Below are 23,201 nucleotides of genomic sequence, written 5' to 3'. Positions count from 1 at the left end.
TTCCTCCTTCACATACATCCTTTTTATTTTTTTATTTTTGTTTTGTTTTTGTTTTTTTGAGACCTAGCTGTCCTGGAACTACCTCCTGTAGACCAGGCTGGCCTCGAACTCACAGAGATCCACCTGCCTCTGCTTCCTGAGTACTGGGATTAAAGGCATGCGCCACCACTGCCCGGCTAAAAATTATTTTTTCAGATTGATTTTTAATCAGTTTTAAGTGTGTGTGTCTCATATGGGTATCTGGATGTGGACGTGTAGTGCCTGTGAAGGTCACAGTGTCAAAACCCCTGAGACTGGAGTTACAGATTGTTGTAAGCCACCATCCACATAGTGGCTGGAAACTGAATCTATGTTCTTTAGAAAAGCAGTCAGTATTCTTAACTGCTGAGCCATCTTTCCAGTCTCCTGCATAGACATCCTAACATCCAGCCAGTATCATAGGCTTCCTGAGAGCATGATGATAATAGCTAACATTTACAGAGCATGTGTTATGTGTCACATACAATTCTAAAACCCACTTTCTTCCCTTCCAGTTTTAATTTTTTTTTAAGTTTTTTGAGACTGGGTTTCTCTGCATAACAGTCCTGGCTGTCCTGGAACTCACTCTGTAGATCAGGCTGACCTTGAACTCACTGAGGTGCACCTGCCTCTGCCTTCCTTAGTGCTGGGATTAAAGGCGTGTGCCACTACGGCTTGGCTCAGTTTTAATCTTTAGCCAAGTAGATACTTATAAAGGCCAGAAGAGAGAATAATATCTTTGGAGCTGGAGTTACAGGCAACTGTGAGCCACCCAACCTAACCAGTTCCCTAAGTGGGAACTGAACTCAGGTCCTCTAAAAAAGCAGCAAGTGTTCTCTTTTGCTACTCTAGTTAATCTATTACGTTATTAGTTCCTCACACAGCCCTTGTGACCCAGGGAAGTGCTAGTATTAACAGAACCGTTTGACACACAATGAAAATGAGCTGCGGAGACACTAACTTACCTGTCAGAGTTAGTTACTAAGAAGCAGAACTTAAATACCAAAGGCTTGTTTGCTAACAGAAGGAGGAAAACAAAAACTCAATGGAAACATTAAATGAAAGACTAAAGGCAACTGGAAAGGAAGGTTAGTATCTTGCACACTAAAGATTAACAAGAAGTATGTTTTCAAAGATTTTTGATGAACTTCAATTAATATTTTTCTTACCTCGTCATGGCAATTGCATCCTCCAGAAAAAACTGATCAACAGGAAATGCACGACCTAGAAAAAAAGAAAAGAAACTAGAAAGGCATCAGATTACCCAGGAAGGTAGCTGGAAATGTGTATGCACGTGTGCACGCTCGGGCGACTGTGTGTTTGTACACACTATCTATATATTAAAGCAATACTTGGAATAACAAAGTACTGTTAGTTCTGTGTTCTTGGGTATTTGTTTATTTGTCTTTTGAAACATGGTCTCTCTACATAGCCCTGGCTGTCCTGGAACCCACTATGTAGACTAGGCTGGCCTTGAACTCAAAGTGATCCCATTGCCTCTGTCTCCTGAGTGCTGGAGTTAAAAGTATACACCACCACACCCAACTTAAAAATATTCTTAAAAAGATTTTGATGACAGCAATTTGTAGGTGTAAATTCTAACTAGCAGAAAGAACGTAAGTGGGCAGTAAGGGAATGATAATTCCTAACAGGACCTTAAAAACCCATCGCACCATTTCTTCCCTCCCCACACAGAGGCTTGAAGCATTCAGCACTGTATTACAGACCCAGCGTGCGCTTTCTCCTTCTCTTTGATTGCCACCACTCGCAAAGCAAGCTCCAATAATGCCATTATTTCAGTTGGCATTTCCAAACTGTCCCTGTGGGTCAATCAATGGTAGAAGGACAAGCCCGGGCTCAGAATGGTGACGATCTCACAAAGAGGCTGTGAAAGCACCATAAGCACAGACTGTCCACCTTCCTGTCTCCAGAGGGACCAGTATCTGAGATTTAGCACAATCCATGAGTGAACAAGTATGGTATAAATAGGCATATTTTCCCTTTTTACAACAGATTATTCCTGAAAACATATGTTTTGATGTTAAACACACAGAATGCTAGAAATCCTAAGAATTAGGACTTTAAAAGGTCACAAAATTAAAATCTGGCAAGTGGATAAATGACCTCCTCCTTGGCTGCTTTATATTGGGACCTTTTGTTGTAAAAGAACCTCTTCTCTAGAGACAGGAAGAAATACCTCCTGTTTAGAATGAACTTTGAAGTAGCGACCCTTGCTTATTTAGAGGGATGCACAGCAACACAACGAGACTGGTGAACAGTGTGCTTTGGTTACCTGGAATAGTGATAACTGGGCAATAGCTGAAATACTTTGAGAAGAGCCCAGCATCCAGAGTTGCACTCATGAGAATGACCTGGAGGGATGGTCTCTGCGACACAATGTCCTTCAAAACTAGCAGTAGGAAGTCACTAGAGACAAGAAAAGATACCCGTGGGTCAGACACATGCAACATGTGAAAACTAATGACTTTTGTGTATTTGGAGCATTAAGACTCAGGGAGAAATGTAAAACTTATATGTGTCACAGTCCCGGTTGTGAACAGTTTGAATTTAAAAATACAAAACACCAGTTCTCTTCAACTAAATTCAGTGCAAGGCCGATCAAAATACAGATAGGATTTATTGCTGAAGTTGATCGTTCTGATTTTTTATATCTACAGGTATACAAAGTACACATATAAAGATTTTCATTATAGCATTGTTTCTAAGAGCAAAGTGACGGAAATGGCAATGGTAGCAGTATCCAGTCTACAGCCCGCAGCTGCCTGCTCTCTCATCAACAGGGTAGAGCCCGCAGCCCGCTTCTGTTCAAATGTCAACCCCAGTGTGCTGTTCTTCTCCAAGTCCTCCAGGGCGCTCTGGGTGAGCGCTCACTAACATGGCTCTCCGTGACATGTGACATGGCCACACCAGTGAGTGCTCACTAACATGGCTCTCCGTGACATGTGACATGGCCACACCCACCCTCATTTCCTGCTGCTCTCCTGTCCTTGAGGTCGCAGCTCAGGGTCTTTGCATGGCAGTAACTTGCCAGAATAAGTTTCCGCTGGCCATTCTCACAGATGGTCCCTTACTTCCTTCAAGTCTTTACTCAAAACACATGTTCAGCAAGGCCTTTCTTGGCTAATCTATTAACATTTCAAATGAATCCACATCCCACCGTGTATTTCGTTTCTTCTTAGAACTTAATACTTTGTATTTTACTTATTTACCTCATTATTGGGCTCCCCTAACAACCGAAACGCAAACTCCCAAAGCCAAGGACTTGGGGGGTGTTGTCACTCACTACTCCCACGCTCATGGCACACCGAGTGCTCAGTGAGTATTTATTAACTTACAGAATAAATACATCTTTCTATAAGACACCATCTGAAAACAAAAGATTTCTAATAAAGTAGCAGGTAGTCTTTCGTTCATGTGTTTTCTGTTTGGTTTTTCAAGACAGTGTTTTCTCTTTGTAGCCCTGGCTGTCCTGAACTCACTCTGTAGGCCAGGCAGGCTGAGCTCCACCTGCCTTTGCCTCCAAGAGCTTGGACTAAAGGGTGCTACCTGACTCCCCTTCTGTTTAGCTCTTAGAAACATTTTGCTAGCTGAATCTTCAAGCTTGTTTGCTTTATTTATTTATTTTTATCAGTTTCATAATTTGACATTTTCAGCTTCCTTAGTCTGACAAATTTACTTTAGGTCTTCTCAGGATATTTGCTTTTTTAAAAAAATATTTATTTATTCATTATGTATACAATATTCCGTCTGTGTGTATGACTGCAGGCCAGAAGAGGGCACCAGACCCCATTACAGATGGTTGTAAGCCACCATGTGGTTGCTGGGAATTGAACTCAGGACCTTTGGAAGAGCAGGCAGTGCTCTTAACCTCTGAGCCATCTCTCCAGCCCTTCTCAGGATATTTGTAACAGCATTTTTTGGAAGTCCCTTTATTCCTACAACCTTTCTTTTCTACTAGTTTATTATTCTTTTCGCACATCATTTATATGACGAACTGATTAACATCATGTATCTATGTGGCATTTGTTCAGTTTCTAAAAATGTTTCTTTTTCTTCTTTTCTTTTTTTTTTCCTGAGACATGGTTTCTCTGTAGCTTTAGACCCTGTCCTGGAACTTGTTTCGTAGACTAAGCTGGCCTCAAACTCACAAGAGATCTGCCTGCCTCTGCCTCGAGTTCTGGGATTAAAGGTGTGTAACATCATCACCCATCCTAAAAATGTTTCTTAATGATTTCTAACTCTTTAAAATAAATTCTAGCCGGGCGGTGGTGGCGCATGCCTTTAATCCCAACACTTGGGAGGCAGAGGCAAGTGGATCTCTGTTAGTTCGAGACCAGCCTGGTCTACAAGAGCTAGTTCCAGGACAGGCTCCAAAGCTACAGATCAACCCTGTCTCGGAAAATAAATAAATAAAATAAATTCTAAATGCCTTATTATGATTTTTAAGGCCTCTGAAGATTTGGCTACTGTTTCTCTTTCCCCTGTCACCTTCTCTTTCATTTGTTACTGCTCAGCCATATTGGTTTTCCTCAGTTCTGGTCTCATCATGCCCGTTCCCATGGCAGAATTCTCATCTGTGCTGTCTTTGTTCCAAGTGTTAGAGGGATGCCCTTTCATACTGCAGCTTACGATTTAAATGTCATCTCTTCAAAAATGTGGTCTCTGACCATCTTATGGCGTCACTTCTCGTGGTTTCTCATTTCTTTTCCTCTCAAACTGTGAAGATGAGGAGGAACTTCTTATGTTTGTATCCCCACCAACTACCACCCCACTAGGCACTAGATGTTGGCATTATAAACTTACGGATGATCCAAAGAACAGAGGAAGCACATATGGACCAACCCTGGGGACACAGTACGGTGCCTAGGAGGCTCTCCTAGTGATGGGCGTGCACTCTGCATCCACTGCTCCCTCCGACCTAGCCGTCCTCGGGCTCTCACCACTAGTCTATGAGCTCAGCTGGAAGCAGGGGCAGCTCTTCAGCCATGTCTTCACTTTACGGGAGAGCGTGTCCATGGAAACCTTCCTTTTACCTTTCTTCTGTCCTCTCATGCACTTCGTCGACAATGATGTGGGTGACTCCCTGCAAGGTGGCATCTCCTTCCAGCCTCCGCAGCAGCACGCCTGTGGTGCAGTACAGCAGTCTGGTGGCCGAGGACTGACACAGAAGAGAACAATGTCACACATTAGTGAGGTGTTGAAAAAGCAACTATTGGCAAGCCAAACTGAATGAATATGAATGAACTTTAGAACAACCAGCAATTCCATTTAATATGATATAGTAACTATAGCTTCTGGCTAAGGTCAGCATACACTCTCTTCTGCCTCATATTAAAACTTTTAGACTCTCAAAAAAAAGCAACCCAACACCTAAAAGTGTTTTGCTTGTTTTTTTAAGATAGGGTGGATATAGCTTTAGGTGTCTGGAGCCCACTATGTAGACCAGGATAGCTAGAACACAGAGATCCTTCTGCTTCTGCTCTCAACTGCAGGGAGTAAAGGTGTGCACCAACAGGCCTGGTTATGAAACATTTCTTTAAAGTGAGTGTTTAAGTCAAGTCTACATTTGCTTCAGGTTTAATCCAATTAAGAATAAAAAGCCAGGGCTAGAGAGAGGGCTCGGCAGTTAGGAGCACTGTTCTTTAGAGGACCCAGGTTTGAGTCCCAGCACCTACATAGCAGCTCACAATCATCCATAGCTTCAGTTCCAGGGATTCCATGCCCTCATCTGGCCTCTGCAAACACTAGGCATGCACACGGTGCACAGACATACAAGCAGGCAAAACATTTATATATGTATATAACACACACATATATAATAAAAATAAATCTAAAAAAGGTTTAAAAAAACAGAAAGCCTATATAAAGCATATTTGGTGCAACCAGCTAAGAGTTCCTACATCAGAATGTTTCTCAAGGGATTCCAACCCCACTGAAGGTGATTGTTAATAAACTGTAAGTACATATCCCTAATTGCCTGTCAGTATCCAGATCCCCCAAACTCTTTATGTCTGAAAACTGATTTCCTATGACCAGCAAGTAAGCAGTGCATACACACCTTGACACTTTCCAGCCGGATCTGGTATCCCACAGTCAGACCCACCCTTTCTGCTCTTTCCTTAGCCACGCGCTCAGCAACAGAGATTGCGGAGATTCGTCGGGGCTGGGTACAGATGATGTTCGCCACCCTCTCGGGTGGCCCGTGCAGGGAATTATCCAGAATAAACTGTGGAATCTGTGTGGTTTTTCCACATCTGTATGTCAAAACAAAGGAGTCCTAAAATGAAGTTTTCAAGGGCTAGTTAACAAAGCAATCACGGGCAACAAGGATCTAAAGCTGACAAGAGAGAGCCAGGCTGTTCAGCTAGTGCCTAGCGCTACCACCTACTTAGAAGCCAGACCTACCTAGTAAATCCTAGGTAAGGGACCTCAAATGATAGTCTAATATCACTTATAAAATGAGAGCAATGGAAAAGACACAAATAAGAGCTAAAAATGCCTCTAGGGATGTAAACTCTAGATAGAGATTCCAAAGAAAAAGAGTATTAGCTTATGATCTAAGTATTCTAGAAGCTTCGAGAGATGGCTCAGGGGGTAAGAGTGCTTACTGTGCAACACGAGGACCTGAGTTTGAAACCTCAGTACTCAGGGGAAAAGCTGGACATGATTGTGCACGCTCCTGTAACCCAGTGTTGTGGTAAGGGGGGGACAGAGGATCAAGGGACAATGGGGTTTGCTAGCCTTCAGCCCAGTTCCAGGTTCAGTGAGACCTCGTTAAGGGATTAAGGCAGACAGTGCTAGAGCAGCCCACCTGACATCCTCCTACGGCCTTTCTACACATGAGCCTGGACATCTGTACACATGATCCCTGTCTCCCCCAACCCCCAACAACGTTTCATAGTCTTCTCTTTGATGTAGATTGATTTGGCTATAAATGAACTAAAATAAAAAAACTATGAGAAACTAGAAGATATAAAATTACTACGATCTTAGTTGTGTCTCAGCACAAATAGAATAATTCTTTGTACAACCCTGAATAAAAAAGCTAATTAAGCCTGAGAGTTGCCTGGGACAAGCAGGCTTGCTTTCTATTGAGAGTATGGAACAGGAAAAAAAAAAACATTTTACTTAAGTTGTTGCTGAAAAGAAAAAAATGAAACAAAACAAAACAATGACCTTTAAGGAAAGTAGGACAAATGCAGAAGGCATGCTGCTTTCAAGCCCTTAGAAAAGAACTATACCTCTGACTTCACAGCGGGCCCTGTGGAAACCTGCAGCTGAACTTGCTCCAGTAAAGGGCTCCCGAGGCAGAGGCGCACATCTACAAGATGAACTTCTGAGCTGTTTTGGAGCTGTTTTAGCCCTGAGACTACAGAAGCAGCACGACAACCACCTACATGGGTGTCATTTAATACCTGACACTGAGAACAAACGTGCGGACAGCATCAGCCACAGCTGTTTCTACGTTGGTCTGGTTATGGTAGCCAGTGTCCCTGTGCAATGTGTGCACTAAAGCCACGCTGGAAGTAAAGTACTTTCTTACCCAGTCATACCACTTATGACAACCACTTGGTGCTTGCTCAACAGTTTAAGAATTGTTTCTCTTTCTTCCCAAGCAGGTAGTGTTCGTCTTTCTTGCAGAATCGAGTAGAACTGTCTGGACATCTAATAAAAGTCAAGGAGAAGGCAGCGGTTGAGTTACGTGTGGTCGCCTTTCACAGAACTTCACTTAGCGCCCCACAGTGAGCTTCCTCCTGCTTCCTCTTTAACCAGCCATTCGCTCTCCTGGCTCAGACATGGCAGCCTGAATGCAGGGGACTTTGGTTAGCAAGCTGGCTGCTGAGCCCACAGTGGAATCACAACGATCTTCCTATCTAAATAAAAAAAGCTGAAAGGTATCAGCTTCTCTTGCTTAACGCTTATCTGATCCTTCCCAATGGGAATATTTCTGTCAACACTACAATAAAATCTGTGTGTCCACACACATACTGTCCAATACAGTAACTCTGGCCACATGGAGCTACTGAGCCCTTGACATGTAGGAAGCTCTTCTGAGGTACCAAACTTATCTTAATGAGTAAATATAAATGGCCAAAGCTGATTAGGAGCTGCTGCAGTAGGCAGCGTAGCTGTACTCCATATCAACAATAGGAGCAATTGCCAAAGCTTTCTGTTTGGCCGTTCACCATAACTATGGAAATCAGTTTCACACTATAGGTCAGTACTCCGAACACTGCATTGTATGCTAATCCTATGGGGGAAGAGAAGATGGAGGGTGGACAGTTAGTAAGTACAGGGTTGGCTAGGAGGGAAACTTCTAATGTTCTCTAGCACAGCTCAGGCTGAAGTGGGAAGAACAAAGCCATTCTGTGCTACACAGTAAGTTCTGGCCAGTGTGGGTTAGAGACCCTGTCTTTAAAAATAATGTTTTTTGTTTTTTGCATATATCAAAATGGCTAGATAAAGGATTTTTTAAATGTTCCCAAAGAATTGATAAATGTCTAAGGTGACAGATAAGACAAGCACTAATCATACATATACATGTATTGAAATGTCATACAAGTATGTCTATGTCAACTAAAAATAAAATTTTAGAGTTGGAGAGACAGCTCAGTGGTTAGGAGCCTGTGTTGCTCTTTCAGAGGGTCAGAGTTCAAGTCCCAGCACTCACATCAGGTGGCTCCTAACCATCAGTTAAGCCTAGCTCCAGAGATCCAATGCCCTTCTGACCTACAAAGGTCTCTGGCCTGCTCACATGTGGTGCACATAACTCACATAGATACAACACAAATGAATAATAATAATATTCTTTAAAACAAAAATAAAATTTAAATGAAAAAATAATTTACGATATTCTGAAACAATATAGAATTATACTATTATCATTTCCTGCATCATGCAAAGGCATAATTTTCCTGTTCCTATCATTTTCTTCCTTCCTTCCTTCTTTTCTTTCTTTCTTTTTTCTTGACAGGGTTTCTCTGTAGCTTTGGAGTCTGTCCTGGAGCTTGCTCTGTAGACCAGGTTGAACTCACAGAAATCCATCTGCTTCTGCCTCCTGAGTGCTGGGGTTAAAGGCAAGCATCACCACCACCTGGTTTTCTATTGTTTTCTTTACGGTATTATTATATACATTTTTATGATCTATTGGCATTATAGTATATACTTGATAATATCACAGAAGGGTCCTCAGACACCATAATTTAATCTAATCCACAAATTCAATAACTAACTGTTGCCTTACATCCAACTGGGTCCCCCAAATTTACTTACAGTTTCTTTTAAAACAATCTTCATGTCAATGTGAAAACAACACAGACTTTCGAGACAGCGGGTTTGAATCTGTTACCACTTACTGTCTACGTGACCTCAGTTCTGTTATTTATCCTGAGTCTACGACATGGCATATGAGTCTTTTCCCCTTCTCTTAAACATAGATTTTCTAATGTAAAACACAGTATTAATATTCCCTTCAAATGTTAAATTAGCTATTGCACCAAAGATTCTGAGACCATTTGGTATACACAAAGCATTTGATATTCACCAGCTGAGGAGTGTTCCCAAAGCGCCTAGCACATGTACCTAAATCTGCAGTAGCATGTAGTAAATCTGCAGTAGCACGTAGTAAAGTTGCAGTAGCATGTAGAAAAGTCTGTCCACTAAGGGGGTGGTGGCTCATTCCTGTGATATATAGCAAGATCTTGTTCCAAAAGCCAAAAAAGAAAACAAAACACCAATAAACAAACAAACAAACAAACAAACCCAGCCGAGTGGTGGTGGTGCTCACCTTTAATCCCAGCACTCAGGAGGCAGAGGCAGGTGAAGCTCTGTGAGTTCAAGGCAGCCTGGTCTACAGAGTGAATTCCAGGACAGCCAGGGAATATACATAGAAACCTAGTCTCATGAGAGATGGAGGGGTTAGGGGTGTGTGGGGGGCATGACAGAGAAAAGGAAAAAAAGGATGGCTGGCTGGCTGGCTGGAAGCTGGAAGGGGCAAGAGAAGAAGTTTTATAACCACCAGAGAGAACCAGAAGCTGGGAGGAAGGGTCGCCAAAGCCTCCCATTCCAAATCGCTGCATCCAGACCTCAGGGAGGTGGCACTGGCTCTTGTACAGTACCTGTTTCAGCCGGAACTGCTTGCAGATCCTGCTGTTTTCAGCATACACTGACTTTGCAGGCCACTCATATTTTTTGTAACTCTTTTTCTTAAGGTTCACATAGCTTTCATTCTCCACTATTGGTGTAGGACTTTCACCCTCATCTGCATCCTCCTCCAATTCTGATAGTCGTTCAGCTTGAATGGAGAAGAAAAAGACATTTTGAGTTAGTCCTTCCTTTAGGAGAGGAAGAAACTCGCTAACAAAGTAACAACTATAGAACCATGAGACAAAGCAAGCGCCGAAGCTTGAATAAAACAAGTCCATTCACTGGATACTTCTATTCAAGACAGATGCTGCTAATAAACCAAAGTAACAACAAAGCTTTGTTTGGCAGGGGAGGTTTGAGACAGGGTTTCTTCAGGTAGCCCTAAACTCACTCTGTAGACCAGGCTAGCTTCGAACTCAGATATCCATATGCCTCTGCCTCCCAAGTGCTGGGATTAAAAGCATGTACCAAAAACAAAGCTTTCAATTCATGGAATTAACATAGAATGTCTTAGCTACTAGCAAGTATCCCCCAAATTCAATGGTATAAAATGACCAACATGTCTATTAAATGATCCATTGATCCACAAAATGTGGTATATCCATGTAATGAAATCTCCCTCAACAACAAAATGGAATGAATACATACTACAGCATGCATGAGCTTTGAAAACATGCTAAGTGAAAGAACCCATCTTCCAAAAGCTTCCTATCATACAATTCCATTTCTATGAAATGCATACATAGGAAAATTTGTGAACATAGACTGATATGGGACTAATGAGAATGGATTTATTTCAGGGTAACAAGTAGTGGTTATAATTGTACAATTCTAAAACATAAAAAAATACTGAATGATATCCTTTAAATAGGTGAGTTTTATGGTATATAAATTACATCTCAGTAATGGTACTGAAAAGTCAGATTAGGAATGAATGCTTGCCCGCTATGAGAAAAGCCAGATGTTCAGACCCCAGGACCACCAAAAACAAACAAATCAAAAAACCTTCCATGATATGAAATTTGCCATTCCCCAAGGGACACATGTGAATACCACATACAGAAGCTGCTGTTCAGGAGCGAGGCAGGGGCTGAGAAGTCCACCTAGCTAACTACCCAGCATGCTCTCTACTTAGACATTTACCAGGAAACTCTGTTTTCCTTCTGGTCGTGCTATTGTTCAAACCTAGGACCTCAGGCAAGCCAGGTAGACTCCCTGCTGCTGAGCTGCATCTCTACCCCTTAGCCAGGAAACTCTTATGGACGATGGGAAGTTGCATTTTCCCTGACAGACCGACAATAATAAATGAGAGTAAATTCTTTGATCAACGCCGAAGAGGAGATCGCGGTGTAAGAATCTTCGTGACAGAGTGGACAGAGCTAGTGGCCTACATATACATTTATACTTAAGGATTCATAAAAACAGCATTTTTGTCAATTTTTTTACTAGCCTAGAATAATAAAAAACAGGAAGGAATGGATACCGTCTATAAAAAATAAACATGAAACCCAGTTAAATGAGACTGTCTCTCTGAGCTCAGTCTACAGAGTCAGGAACAGGGCAGACCTTTCTCCAGCCCTGCTCATCACCCAGGCCATCCTTCTCGACACAGTGACAACAAACTCAAACATCAGCCCAGCCTTTCCATCTAGGGCGCTCAACAAAGTGACACAGCTGGGATTCACAGAGGAAGGTGGGCGCGGCGACCCGTCGGGGACCCTCATCCAGCCTCCTGTTCTACTTTTAAACTTGTCATTCTGAGTGCTGAACTTGTCCTGTCCTCATCAACATTTACATACCTTCTGGAACTTGATTTGAAAGAAAAGGACTTGGAACCACTGGTCTGCGGTAGGCAGGCTTAACCGGCCTGGTCGCGGAAGGATCCAGAGGGGAGTTCACAGGAGGATCGCTGTACTTGTGACGAGTGTTTGTCAGTAACTTGACAATCTCAGATTCTTCCTCTAAGAGGGTCATCAGAGAATACACAGCAGGTTCTGAGGTCTTTGCGAACTCCAAGGCCTTGCCATAAAGGAACTCAGAAATATGTAAACGACAAGGCAGAGGTAGGTTCTCATTGGTGGAATAGAACGCCACCAGGGGGGCTTGGGAGGGGTACTTGTGGTCTTCAGAAAAGCGAATCTCAAGCTCATAGAGAAAAGCTGTATCATCATCAGCGTTAAGATGAGAATCATCTACGATTCTCTCTGCTCTCCCAATGATTTGATTTGGGGGCACTTCATGTTTGAATTTGCATTTCGATCCAAATTTACAGTTTCCTTTGAGGTAAAATCTACAGGTCTCAGGTGAAGTGTCCCGCACATTGTTGGCACCTCCCTTCTGCTTGGACTCGCAGAATTTATTTGTCAAGTACTCTAGTTCCAGTCCAATGGTCCAGACTCTGTTCTGAATTCTTTCTATGAACTTTTCTCCACAGATCGACCTGAGAGCAAGCGCCTCTTCCTGTCTCTGCTCCACACACTCCTGCAAGCTTACATGAGTAGCTGCCTCGGAGAGGCTCATCCTCTCTCCAAATTTCTCCGAAAAACACTGGTCCAGCAGATGCTCTAGCGCTGCCCCCAGATCTCCATCACAAACCCTCAGGGCCAAATGACAGTGTTCAGTGTTGAAACCATACCTGGTGAGGGCAAAACATGACAACACTGAAGTGGAGTTCACTTAAATACACACAGAAGAAGTTATAACTGTGGACAGCTACAGTCTGTACTATGAAGAAGCATCTTTGATGACACTAATCCTTCCATCCTAAAAGACAATTTTAGTCATATTGGGCTCTGTTGAAAGGTACTCGGGTTTATAACATGACACAGTTGGTTTGACTTCTCCCAGCTTCCGTAAATGATAAAAGTGGTTACCTGGAAAGTTTTTGCACTGCAAACGGTGAGACTGTAAGTTCTGGAACAGGAGACTCTACTTCTTCCGGGCCGATATATTCCCAAGGAATGGGGTCAGGAAGAAAGGCAGGCCCTTGTCCAGCCGGCCAGCACTGCTCGTCATCACACTCTGGCTCCTCCTCTTCCTCCTCCTCCTCCTCCCCAGAGATCTCTTTTCTAGAGAACAGGGCATTTTCACAAATTAGACGTTAATGTCTACTTAGGTCAGAGAAAAGTTCTGCAAGGGTCTAAGAATTTGAATTCAAGGAGCCAAGGCCAGGGACCCGATTGCTCTCCAGCTGTTAACTTAATCTGATAGCGAACCACCACTTTCTGTCTTGGGGAACAGTAGTTCTTAGGTAGCTACATGCCATCAGGCCCTAGGTAAAGTTGTCTATAGAAACAAATTCTACATAGCATCTTAATAACCCTGCTATATATTACCGGAGTCCCCATTTTTCCAATGATCAATTGAACCTCAGAGAGGATTAGTAACTAAGGTTACCCAGAAAGGAGCAACAAGATTTTTACCCTAGACATTCTAAGTCCAGAGCCTGCACTCCTATCCACAGAAGCCATCTCTTGCTCTACTTATTTGGAGATACTATCCCTATCTTTTTCCTTTTTCCTAGGTCTGAGACAAACAAAACTCTTTCAGAGGACTGAACATTCTCTCTCTCTCTCTCTCTCTCTCTCTCTCTCTCTCTCTCTCTCTCTCTCTCTCGACAGGGTTTCTCTGTAGCTTTGGTGCCTATTCTAGAACTAGCTCTTGTAGACTAGGCTGGCCTCAAACTCACAGAGATCTGTCTGCCTCTGCTTCCCGAGTGCTGAGAATAAAGGCGTGCGCCACCACTGCCTGGCTGACAAAACATTTCTACTCCTGACTGGCCCTCACTAGTTCTATCAAAGGATTTATTTATTTATTGAATTGCTCAGGAAAGAGCCTAGGCAAACTACTACTCATGATTTCTAGCAAGCATAAAAAAATGAGCAAACCTCTTCAACTGATGATGTAACACACAGAGCAGTTAAGATTCAGAGTTAGAGAGGAGGCAACTAAGATCTCAGAATGAGCTAGGAAGTGGTGGCAGAGGAAGTGGAAGCAGGTTATCTCTGTGAGTTTGAGACCAGCCTGGTCTACAGAGTGAGTTCCAGGACAGGCTCCAAAGCTACACAGAAAAACTGTCCTGAAAAACCAAAAACCAAAACCAAAAACAACAACAACAACAAAAAGATTTCAGAATAGTGAAAGCTCTTTCGCTTGGGCAGAAGGCACAACATTAAAGCTTGATCAGGGACTGGAGGGATGGCTCAGTGGTTAAGAACACTGGCTGCTGCTCTTCCAGCACCCACAGGGCTCACGATTGTCTGTGACTCTAGTTCCAAGGACTCTGACCCTTCTTCTGGCCTTTTCTGGTACCAGTCCTGCAGTGGTGCTAGACAACAGCAGGCACACCAGCCATATCCATAAGATAAGAACAACAAAAACTTCCCTTGCTGGGGGTTGGTGGGTGGGAAAGCTGAGGCAGGAGGACTGCAATGAGTGTGAAGCCAGCCTGGGCTGCGTTAGCAAGAACCTGCCTCAATATTTGCTCTTAGAACAAGTCTCCTACTTGTTCATGCAGGTTTTTAGTTGGAATATTTTTAACAAAGCACCAACAACCCATATTAGCAAGGGCCTGGAGAAAAAACCTAGGCAATTTGCGTTACTGCTCAGGGTGGGGTGAGACACACTCACTCTAAAACTGCTGCTGGGTAAATCGCTCTGATATTTCTTTGGCCTCACTTTCAGCTAAAGCATAGCTGAAAGTACACAGCTGCACAGGTTTACACCAGCAGTTCTGCAGGGTCACAAACTGCTGCACGCCAGCATATCAGACATTCTGAGTATCAGATGTTTACATTAGGATTCATAACAGCAGCAAAGTTACAGTTATGAAGTTGCGATGGAATAATTTTATGGTTGGGGGTGGCCACAACACGAGGAACTGTTTTAAAGGGTCGCAGCATTAGGAAGAACCACTCCACACTGATCCAGCACCCAAAGCTGAACAGGCGTCTGTACTGTCAATGTGTTCTCAGTATAAAATGTACTCAAATAAGATACTTTACTCAGATCCCGCGTCCACATCCTGTTCCTGCAGGTCTCTCAGAAGGGCTTTCACTTTCTCCTGATTCTCTGACGTCATGTGCAGCGTCTGGAGGGGCACCTTGGCTCTGGGCTTCCATTTAGGCTGTGGCTCTCCTTTGCTTTTGTTATTGTCATTGGGCCTGAATTAAAGTCACATGCTCATGAGTAAACTTTGATACACCCATTAGAGTTCCTACATACTCACAGAACACACAGACTGCAGGTGGCATCAAACGTGGAGAATGCATTTTCTACAGTATCTACTGGATTTTCCTAGTTGGCATTTCCCCCAAACTCCTTCAATCTGGAAAGTTCTCTGACTGACATTTTTAAGAGTGCAATCTACTACCTTACAGAAATCCTCATCACCCGTATTTGTCTCATCATTTCTTCAGAATTTGTGGGGTTTTATTGGGGGGGGGGGTCACATGCTCTTGCCTCACAGACCAGTTATCCACATATCCCTATACTTTACCCTCTTCCTGTTTGTTTGCTTTTCAGACAGGTCTTGTGGCATAGGCTGGGGTCAATTAGCTATGTAGCCATGGACACCTGGGCTGCCCCTCTGCCTGCCTCTGCCTCCCTCGTGCTGGGACAGCGGTGTGGTCCACTGTGCTGTCTCCTCCTTGATCTTAGAGTCCATTCCTCCATTTGGACACTGTGTCCCAAACTCCCCCTCTCCTCCAGTGACTCATCCAGCAGTTGTCCCCACTTAATTCTTATTTATCTTACCTTACCTTGCATGGGGCTCAAATGGCCCCAAGGGAAAGGTCCAATCTCCCTGGTGTCGGTAAGCCATATATTAAAGTGTGGCCAGAGTGACTGAAATGTTACACACCCTTGTTTCAACCTCTTGGTGGTTTTCTATGTTATCCAAAGCAAAAGCCCGAACCCCACTAACGACCCAGGGCCACTGAAGCAGAGCTTCTCTGCTGACTGCCCTCGCCCATCCCCTTGCCCATCCGCTCTTTTACATGGATTCTCTGCATTCCCCAGCCTTCTAAGTGCAGCCCTGGCCCACAGGGCCTTCCAAGTTGCTTCAGCTCCTCTGCCTTGAATGTTTTCTCTCAGACAGGCTCGTTGCTTGCTCTTTACCTCTCTTCTTGTCCTTGTTCAAATGATACCTTTCAGAGAGCTTCAACACAACAGCAACTCAATTCTGGTATTTTATCTACACATTACCCTGCTGTGGAATATTAGTTGAAGATGTGTTACATCTGTTCATGCTGTGCAATACTTGTTTAATGATACAAAGATGTGCTGCATTCTTTTATGTTGCAATTGCATAACTCTGTAAAGCTGTGTTACTTTGCCTGTCTAAAACACCTGAACAGCTGAACAGCCAATAGCTAGGCAGGAGAGAGGGATAGGTGGGGCTGGCAGGCAGACAGAATAAATAGGAGGAGAAATCTAGGCTTGAGAGAGAAGAAAAGAGAAGGGAAAAAAGATACACAGAAAGGTAAAAAGCCCAGAGGAAACTGTAGTTAAAGAGAATAGGGATAATTTCAGTTAGAAAAGCTGGCTGGAAAGCTAAGGCTGGGTGTTTGTAGGAGTAAGTCTCTGAGCATTTATTTGGGAACGGGTGGTGGTCCCCGCACAGGAAACAACTACCACACCGCACACATTGCTCTCCTTCACTGTTCCTCACGGCACTTACTGCCTCTGCCACACTCACGGTCCTTCTCTCTTTTATGGAGAGGACGGCAATGTTTTACTTATTGCTACAATTCTAGTCTGTAAAACATTACCCAGGACAAAGAAGGCACTTGGTAAATGGCTGTGAATATCTGAACATGACCTATCGTGTATGAACTTTGAAAAAAAGATCTGCATTGCACTCAGACGTTAGGTCTTGAGCTAGCAGGTAAGGTGAAAACAGACTTTGAAATTACTCTGGAAAAGCCAGTGTGGTGACTTATGGCTCATCCCAGTAGACGCTGAGGTAATGAAGAACTGCTGTGAGCTCTAGGCTAGCCTGGGCTACAGGGCAACCTTGTCCACCACCCTCCCAGACAAGGAGATTACAATTACTCCTTCACATGACATTATTTGAGAGATACATTGTTCTTAATATGTCTATAATGCCTCAAATAACTTTTATTTTGTTTTTGAGACAGGGTCTGTAGACCAGGCTGACCTCAAACTCACAGAGATCCACTTGCTGGGATTAAAGACGTGCGCTACTATTGCCCATCTCTTTTCTTTTCTTCCTTCCTTCCTTCCTTCCTTCCTTCCTTCCTTCCTTCCTTCCTTCCTTCCTTCCTTCCTTTCGAGAGAATGGAAAAACATGTAGATTCTCTGGTGAGCCAAGTGACAATTGGGCTATTTTAGTGAACATGTATGAAGAACAGATGTTAAGTGACAATTGGGCTATTTTAGTGAACATGTATGAAGAACATATGTTAAGTGACAATTGGGCTATTTTAGTGAACATGTATGAAGAACATATGTTAAGTGACAATTGGCTATTTTAGTGAACATGTATGAAGAACATATGTTTAAAATCCTACAATCACAGCCTCATTGCAGCAATTGATCTGGTAGCTGGCTTAAGCAACTTAACTTCAATTTGTTTCTCTTTTTCTTCTTTTCTGAATGCATACAGCTGAATTCACTTAGGTTAAAAGTACGCATGGCCTATGATATCATCAAATCTTGCATTCACTTATACTCCTTTCTTACTAATATTCAGATGAGCAATTCCTGTGAATATGTTTGTGTGTGTGATGGTTCTAATGAAGTCTGTCCACCTCTAAGAATCTCATATACAACTTAGTACAGTTTAGGAGTCAATGGGAATTTTATACTTACATTAGGCACATTTACTTTTTGTTTATTCGTTTGTTTTCTTAGACAAGATTTCTCTGTGTAGCCCTCGCTGTCCTGGAACTTGCTCTGTTGACCAGGCTGGCCTCAAACTCAGAGACCCACCTGCCTCTGCCTCCCAAGAACTGGGATTAAAGGTGTGTGCCACCATTACCTGGCTACATTTACTTCTCAAACGCCTATTAGACTTACTAGAATTCTGTCTATTCATTAATTAAAAGCTGGATACAAGGGGAAGTTGCCTATGCCATGTTCCTGGACACCACATGAAATGCCATCAGATGATGTCTGATCTAGCTGGACAGTATGGAACCCACCAACTAGAAAGACAAAGTCAGACTGCATTTTGGGTTGATTTTAACATCAACCTATGAAGTCTACAGAATGCTGTTTTTGTTGCTGTTTCTTTTGTTTTGTTTTTCGAGACAGGGTTTCTATGTAGCTTTGGAGCCTGCCCTAGAGTGAGTGTCCTGCTCTTAGGAGGCAGAGGCAGGTGAATCTCTGTGAGTTCAAGACCAGCCTGGTCTACAGACCTAGTTCCAGGACAGTCAGGGCTACAAAGAGAATCCCTGTCTCAAAAAACAAACAAACAAAAAAACAACCAAACCAAACCAAAAAACAAAAAGTTATAGAAAGAGGGGCTACAGAAATTCAGAAGAGAGCAATTAACTGGACCAGAATTACTTATTCCAACCCCCTTCTTGGCTGTACTACATATGAGGGATTGAAATTTTCTGTATTTGAACATTCCAAAAGTACAACAAAAGGCTGGCAACACGGTCCACTGGGTAAAGGTGCCTGTGACCAAGTCTGATGAGCAGAGTTTGATCCCTAATGTAAATATTCCTAACACCTAGGACCCACATGGTAGAAGGAAAGACCCAGCTCCCACGAGATGTCCTTTGATCTCCAAGTGCACACCACAACACACATACAAACACCACACAAATAGGATGTAGGAAATGTGTAATGACCTGGGTGGTTGCTTTGATTCAGTGAAGACACAAAAGTCATCGCCATCATCCCAAATTCTACTTGAGGCCTTTCTACCGCCGCCGCCACCACCACCACCGCCACAGCCGCCCCCGTGAGATTTATTGGCGTGACCCCTGCCTCCTCTTCCTCCTCTAGAAGATCCCTTTCCATCCCCTTTGCCTGGCTTGCCTTTTCTTCTTATGGAAGAACTCATTTTCACCTGAAAGACAAAAAAATGAATATAGAAACCATAAACCACATAAATATAGTAGTAGATAAAACCTGCTTTAAAGAAATAAAAATAAACATTTTACATGGGTGAGGTTAGGGGCAGAATGGTTAAATTGCTTCACATAATTTTTTTTTTAACAAATACATATACCTTAGGACTAATATTTAGCAAATTTTTCTGACCAAGAATGTACATCAGAGACACATGAAGGAAGTTAAACACACAGACATGCCTTTAATCCCAGCATTTGGAGAGCAGAGGTGGGTGGATCTCTGAGTTTGAGGCTGGCCTGGTCTACCTAGTGAGTTCCAAGACAGCCAGGGCTACACAGAGAAACCCTGTCTCAGAAACAATACAAAATAAAAAGATGTATACAATAGACTATAGAGAAATCATCAAAAATACAGTAGGAAATATTTAATGACTAATTAAAAAAGAAAACAGGACAGAGTAAAGTAGAAATAAAGGTACAGATACAAGACATAGTTAACAACAATGAGAATGTTATGATAGACATAACTCCCATTATCTCAATTATCATAATAAATGTGAAAGGAATAAATAATCCAGTCAAAAGATTGTCAGGCTCATTCTTTTTTTTTTTTTTTTTTTTTTTTTTTTTAAGGAAGGAACCATAAAGTCAGAGATACAAACAAAAGGATGGAAAAGATGAGTTAAATATATGAGAATTTATGTTCTAGATATATTATGTACCAATAAAAAATTACAGGAAAGGCCGGGCGGTGGTGGCGCACACCTTTAATCCCAGCACTCGGGAGGCAGAGGCAGGCGGATCTCTGTGAGTTCGAGACCAGCCTGGTCTACAAGAGCTAGCTCCAGGACAGGTTCTAAAGCTGCAGAGAAAACCTATCTTGAAAAACCAAAAAAAAAAAAATTACAGGAAAGGAAGAAGAACTATGTGAATATCAGATGAAATAGACTTTAGAACAAAAAAATGTTACTTGAAATAAAAAAGGAGGGGGCTGGAGAGATGGCTCAGAGGTTAACAGCATTGCTTGCTCTGCCAAAGGTCCTGAGTTCAATTCCCAGCAACCACATGGTGGCTCACAACCATCTGTAATGGGGTCTGGTGCTCTCTCTGGCCTGCAGGCAGACACACAAACAGAATACTGTATACATAATAAATAAATAAATATTTAAAAAAGAAATAAAAAAGGATACAACATAATGATAAAAGGGTCAACTCATAAGGAAGATATAATAATTATAAGCATATTTGTACCTAACAATCAAGCACCCAAATTCACAAGGCAACAACTATAAGAAATGGAGAGATAGATATTCAGTAACAGTAGCACCCACTTCCCATGATGGTAGAACAAGTTGAGGAGCAACAAGGAAAGAACTCTTTCTCTCTCCCTCTCTCTGAGACAGGATTTCTCTGTGTAGCTCTGGTTGTTCTGGAACTCATTTTGCAGATGAGACTGGCCTCAAACTCAAACTCAATCTGCTTGCTTCTGCTCCCTGAGTGCTGGAATTAAAGACAAGCGCCACCAGTACCGCAAAACATTTTTTTTTTTAAAGACAGGGTTTCTTTGTGTAGCATTGGCTGTCCTAGAACTAACTCTGTAGACCAGGCAGTCCTCAAACACACAGAGATCCACCTGCCTCTGCTTCCCAAGTGCTAGGATTAAAGGCGTGGGCCACCACAACCCGTCCTATCTTAAAACATTTTTAGAAGATAGAAATAATACAAAACATGCTCTGCCACTAAAATAAAATGAAATTAATAACTAAAATAGGCACAAACTGGTCAACTCACAAATATATGGAAATTAAAACCAGATCTCTTGGCATTTTTAATTCATGTTTTATGTATGTATAGAGTGTTTGTCTTCCTCTCCTACAACTAGAAGCTCTTTGGAGGCAGTAATTCTGTCTACTTTGACTGCCACTGTACCTCAAGGATATGTATTATCTCACAGAAAGCAGGAATTAGACATGTACTGAGGTGTGAATGACTGAAGGTTAACACATAATTTCTGTGAGAATGAGGATTCACTCACTCATTAATCTATCTATCCTACAAAAACTTATTTAACATTTATGTGCCAGATCTTGGGGATTTAACTGCTAAAACAAAATTCATGCCTTGTGAAGATTACTTTCTGGAGGGTATGGTAGATAATAAACGGATAATCAACTAAGTCTATTTTCCTCTGCTATAACAGAATACTTAAGATTGAGTAATTTATAAAGAATAAAGGTTTAATTTGGGCTCACAGTTCTGAGGGTTAGGAAGTCCAAAACACAATGCATCTCAGCAGATAACAGTCAAGAGCCTTGTAATAGGTCTTGGCAGGGCAGAAGAGAAGAGAGGCAAGAAGGCTTAAGGAAGAGGGAAAATAAGAGGGATTGCTTTGCCTTATAATTAATTATTTCATGAGAATGATTTCTTTCCCTTGAGGTATCAATCTCTTTCAATTACCTAATACTGGTAATCAATTTCAACATGAGTATTTTGTTTGTTTGTTTGTTTGTTTTGAGACAGAGTTTCTCTGTGTAACCCTCCCTAGCTGTCCTGGATCTCTCTCTGTAGACCAAGTTGGCCTTGAACTCACAGAGATCTGCCTGCCTCTGCCTCCTGAGTGCTGGGATTAAAGATATGTGCCACCACTGCCAGCTCAACACAAGTTTTTGAGGGGACAAATAATATCCAAACTACAGCAACAAAGAAATGGTTGCTCTCCGTAGGTGGAAGGTGCCCTGCTGCTGAAGATACCATGCACTTCAGACACAGTGCCCAGAGGAGCTGAGCTGGATCTGACCTGAAAGCTTCCTCCCTGAGGACTAGCTTTCATGGTTCCAGAAAGCACCATGCAAGCTTCCATGAGAAGCAAATAGTCTTACTCAGCTTCAATATCTATGAAACACAACAACCAGGAAGGCACAATAACTCTGCGAGGCAATTGTGGCATGCATACCTTGGTGGTAACCAACAGCTCTCTGATTGGAGTTAAAGTCTGGTCAACAAAGGGGAAATCATGTCTGATACTGGAAACCTAGCCAACTACCCAGGGTCAGTGAAGTCATGAATCTTAGACAGGAATCTACAACTACCCCTTAACTAAACATACTTTCTAACTACATTTAAAATATCTATACCCATAGGTAAGTGTAGCTCTTGACAGAGTGCCTTGGTGGTAAACACAGATTTACTATGAGGTTGCAGCTGGCCTTGCTCAAACCATTATTGATGAGCCACGGGAAGAAAATGTTTTGCTGAGACAGCCAGTCTCCCAAGATAGGTTGTCACCATTGAGCAGATAATACCAGAAGGATGAGAACTCACACATAGCCCCCCTGAAGCTGCATTAACTTCCTCACCCCCAAGTCTCTATTTAAATTCCAACCAGTCCCTTTCTTCCTTACAGATACCTCTTTCCTGTAGGAGAGTGTCGGTCCTTTGTTGTTTGAAATGAACAGTCTGATCTGTTGAGGTCAGACTCTGGTCCCTTTCTGCATTCTCTCTTTACTATGAGCTCTGAAATCTAACAGTTCTCACCCCCTTATCAAAGAGACCTCTTTTTGCAACAAACAAAACCATTACAGAAAATTACAATTGATTTGAAATACAAAGAACAAGAGATTGTGTAGTGCAGTCCCAGCCGGTACACCTGTAACACAATTCCTGCTCCTTAGGTTCAGGGCTCATTGTGCAAGGCCAGAAAGACTGAAAGAGCAAGAGGAACAGTAACTTTGTTGTGAGATTGTGTCTCCCAGAAATGCCAGAGAGGCTACACCCATGAAGTTTCATCAATATGGCTGCCTAGATAAGACCTAACAATAACAACACCAACGGACATGCTAACACAGGAAGATGAAAGCTCACGGCCTCTACCCTAGACAAGGAACTACATGCAACTGGGAAAACTGAGAGTTGGGGAAAGGTTTTCCTCAGGGAAGAGTCCCCCAACTCGTTATTCAAAACCAAGTGGTC

The 23,201-nt window shown here is 42.5% G+C and overlaps 1 protein-coding gene across 2 annotated transcripts in view; it reads right to left on the bottom strand.

Annotated features, from left to right (window-relative positions):
• Dhx57 (DExH-box helicase 57) overlaps window positions 1-23,201 on the bottom strand; it is a 54,848-nt gene that overhangs the window by 29,285 nt on the left and 2,362 nt on the right. Inside the window, exons 2-11 of one of the 2 annotated variants that reach the window (XM_038320438.1) lie at window positions 19,008-19,228; window positions 15,189-15,347; window positions 13,059-13,253; window positions 11,985-12,820; window positions 10,158-10,333; window positions 7,583-7,704; window positions 6,098-6,293; window positions 5,073-5,197; window positions 2,312-2,445; window positions 1,188-1,242 (exon numbers count right to left, since the gene is read on the bottom strand). In XM_038320438.1, coding sequence (XP_038176366.1) covers window positions 1,188-1,242; window positions 2,312-2,445; window positions 5,073-5,197; window positions 6,098-6,293; window positions 7,583-7,704; window positions 10,158-10,333; window positions 11,985-12,820; window positions 13,059-13,253; window positions 15,189-15,347; window positions 19,008-19,222 — 2,213 coding nt within the window. In that variant the 5' untranslated portion in view covers window positions 19,223-19,228. The remainder of the gene's footprint in view (window positions 1-1,187; window positions 1,243-2,311; window positions 2,446-5,072; window positions 5,198-6,097; window positions 6,294-7,582; window positions 7,705-10,157; window positions 10,334-11,984; window positions 12,821-13,058; window positions 13,254-15,188; window positions 15,348-19,007; window positions 19,229-23,201) is intronic. The other variant, XM_038320439.1, reaches the window with a different exon arrangement.

This window comes from Arvicola amphibius, chromosome 2 (assembly GCF_903992535.2).
Source record: "Arvicola amphibius chromosome 2, mArvAmp1.2, whole genome shotgun sequence".
In the NCBI taxonomy this organism is placed as follows: domain Eukaryota; kingdom Metazoa; phylum Chordata; class Mammalia; order Rodentia; family Cricetidae; genus Arvicola; species Arvicola amphibius.
This window is presented reverse-complemented; position numbering and strand designations above follow the sequence as displayed.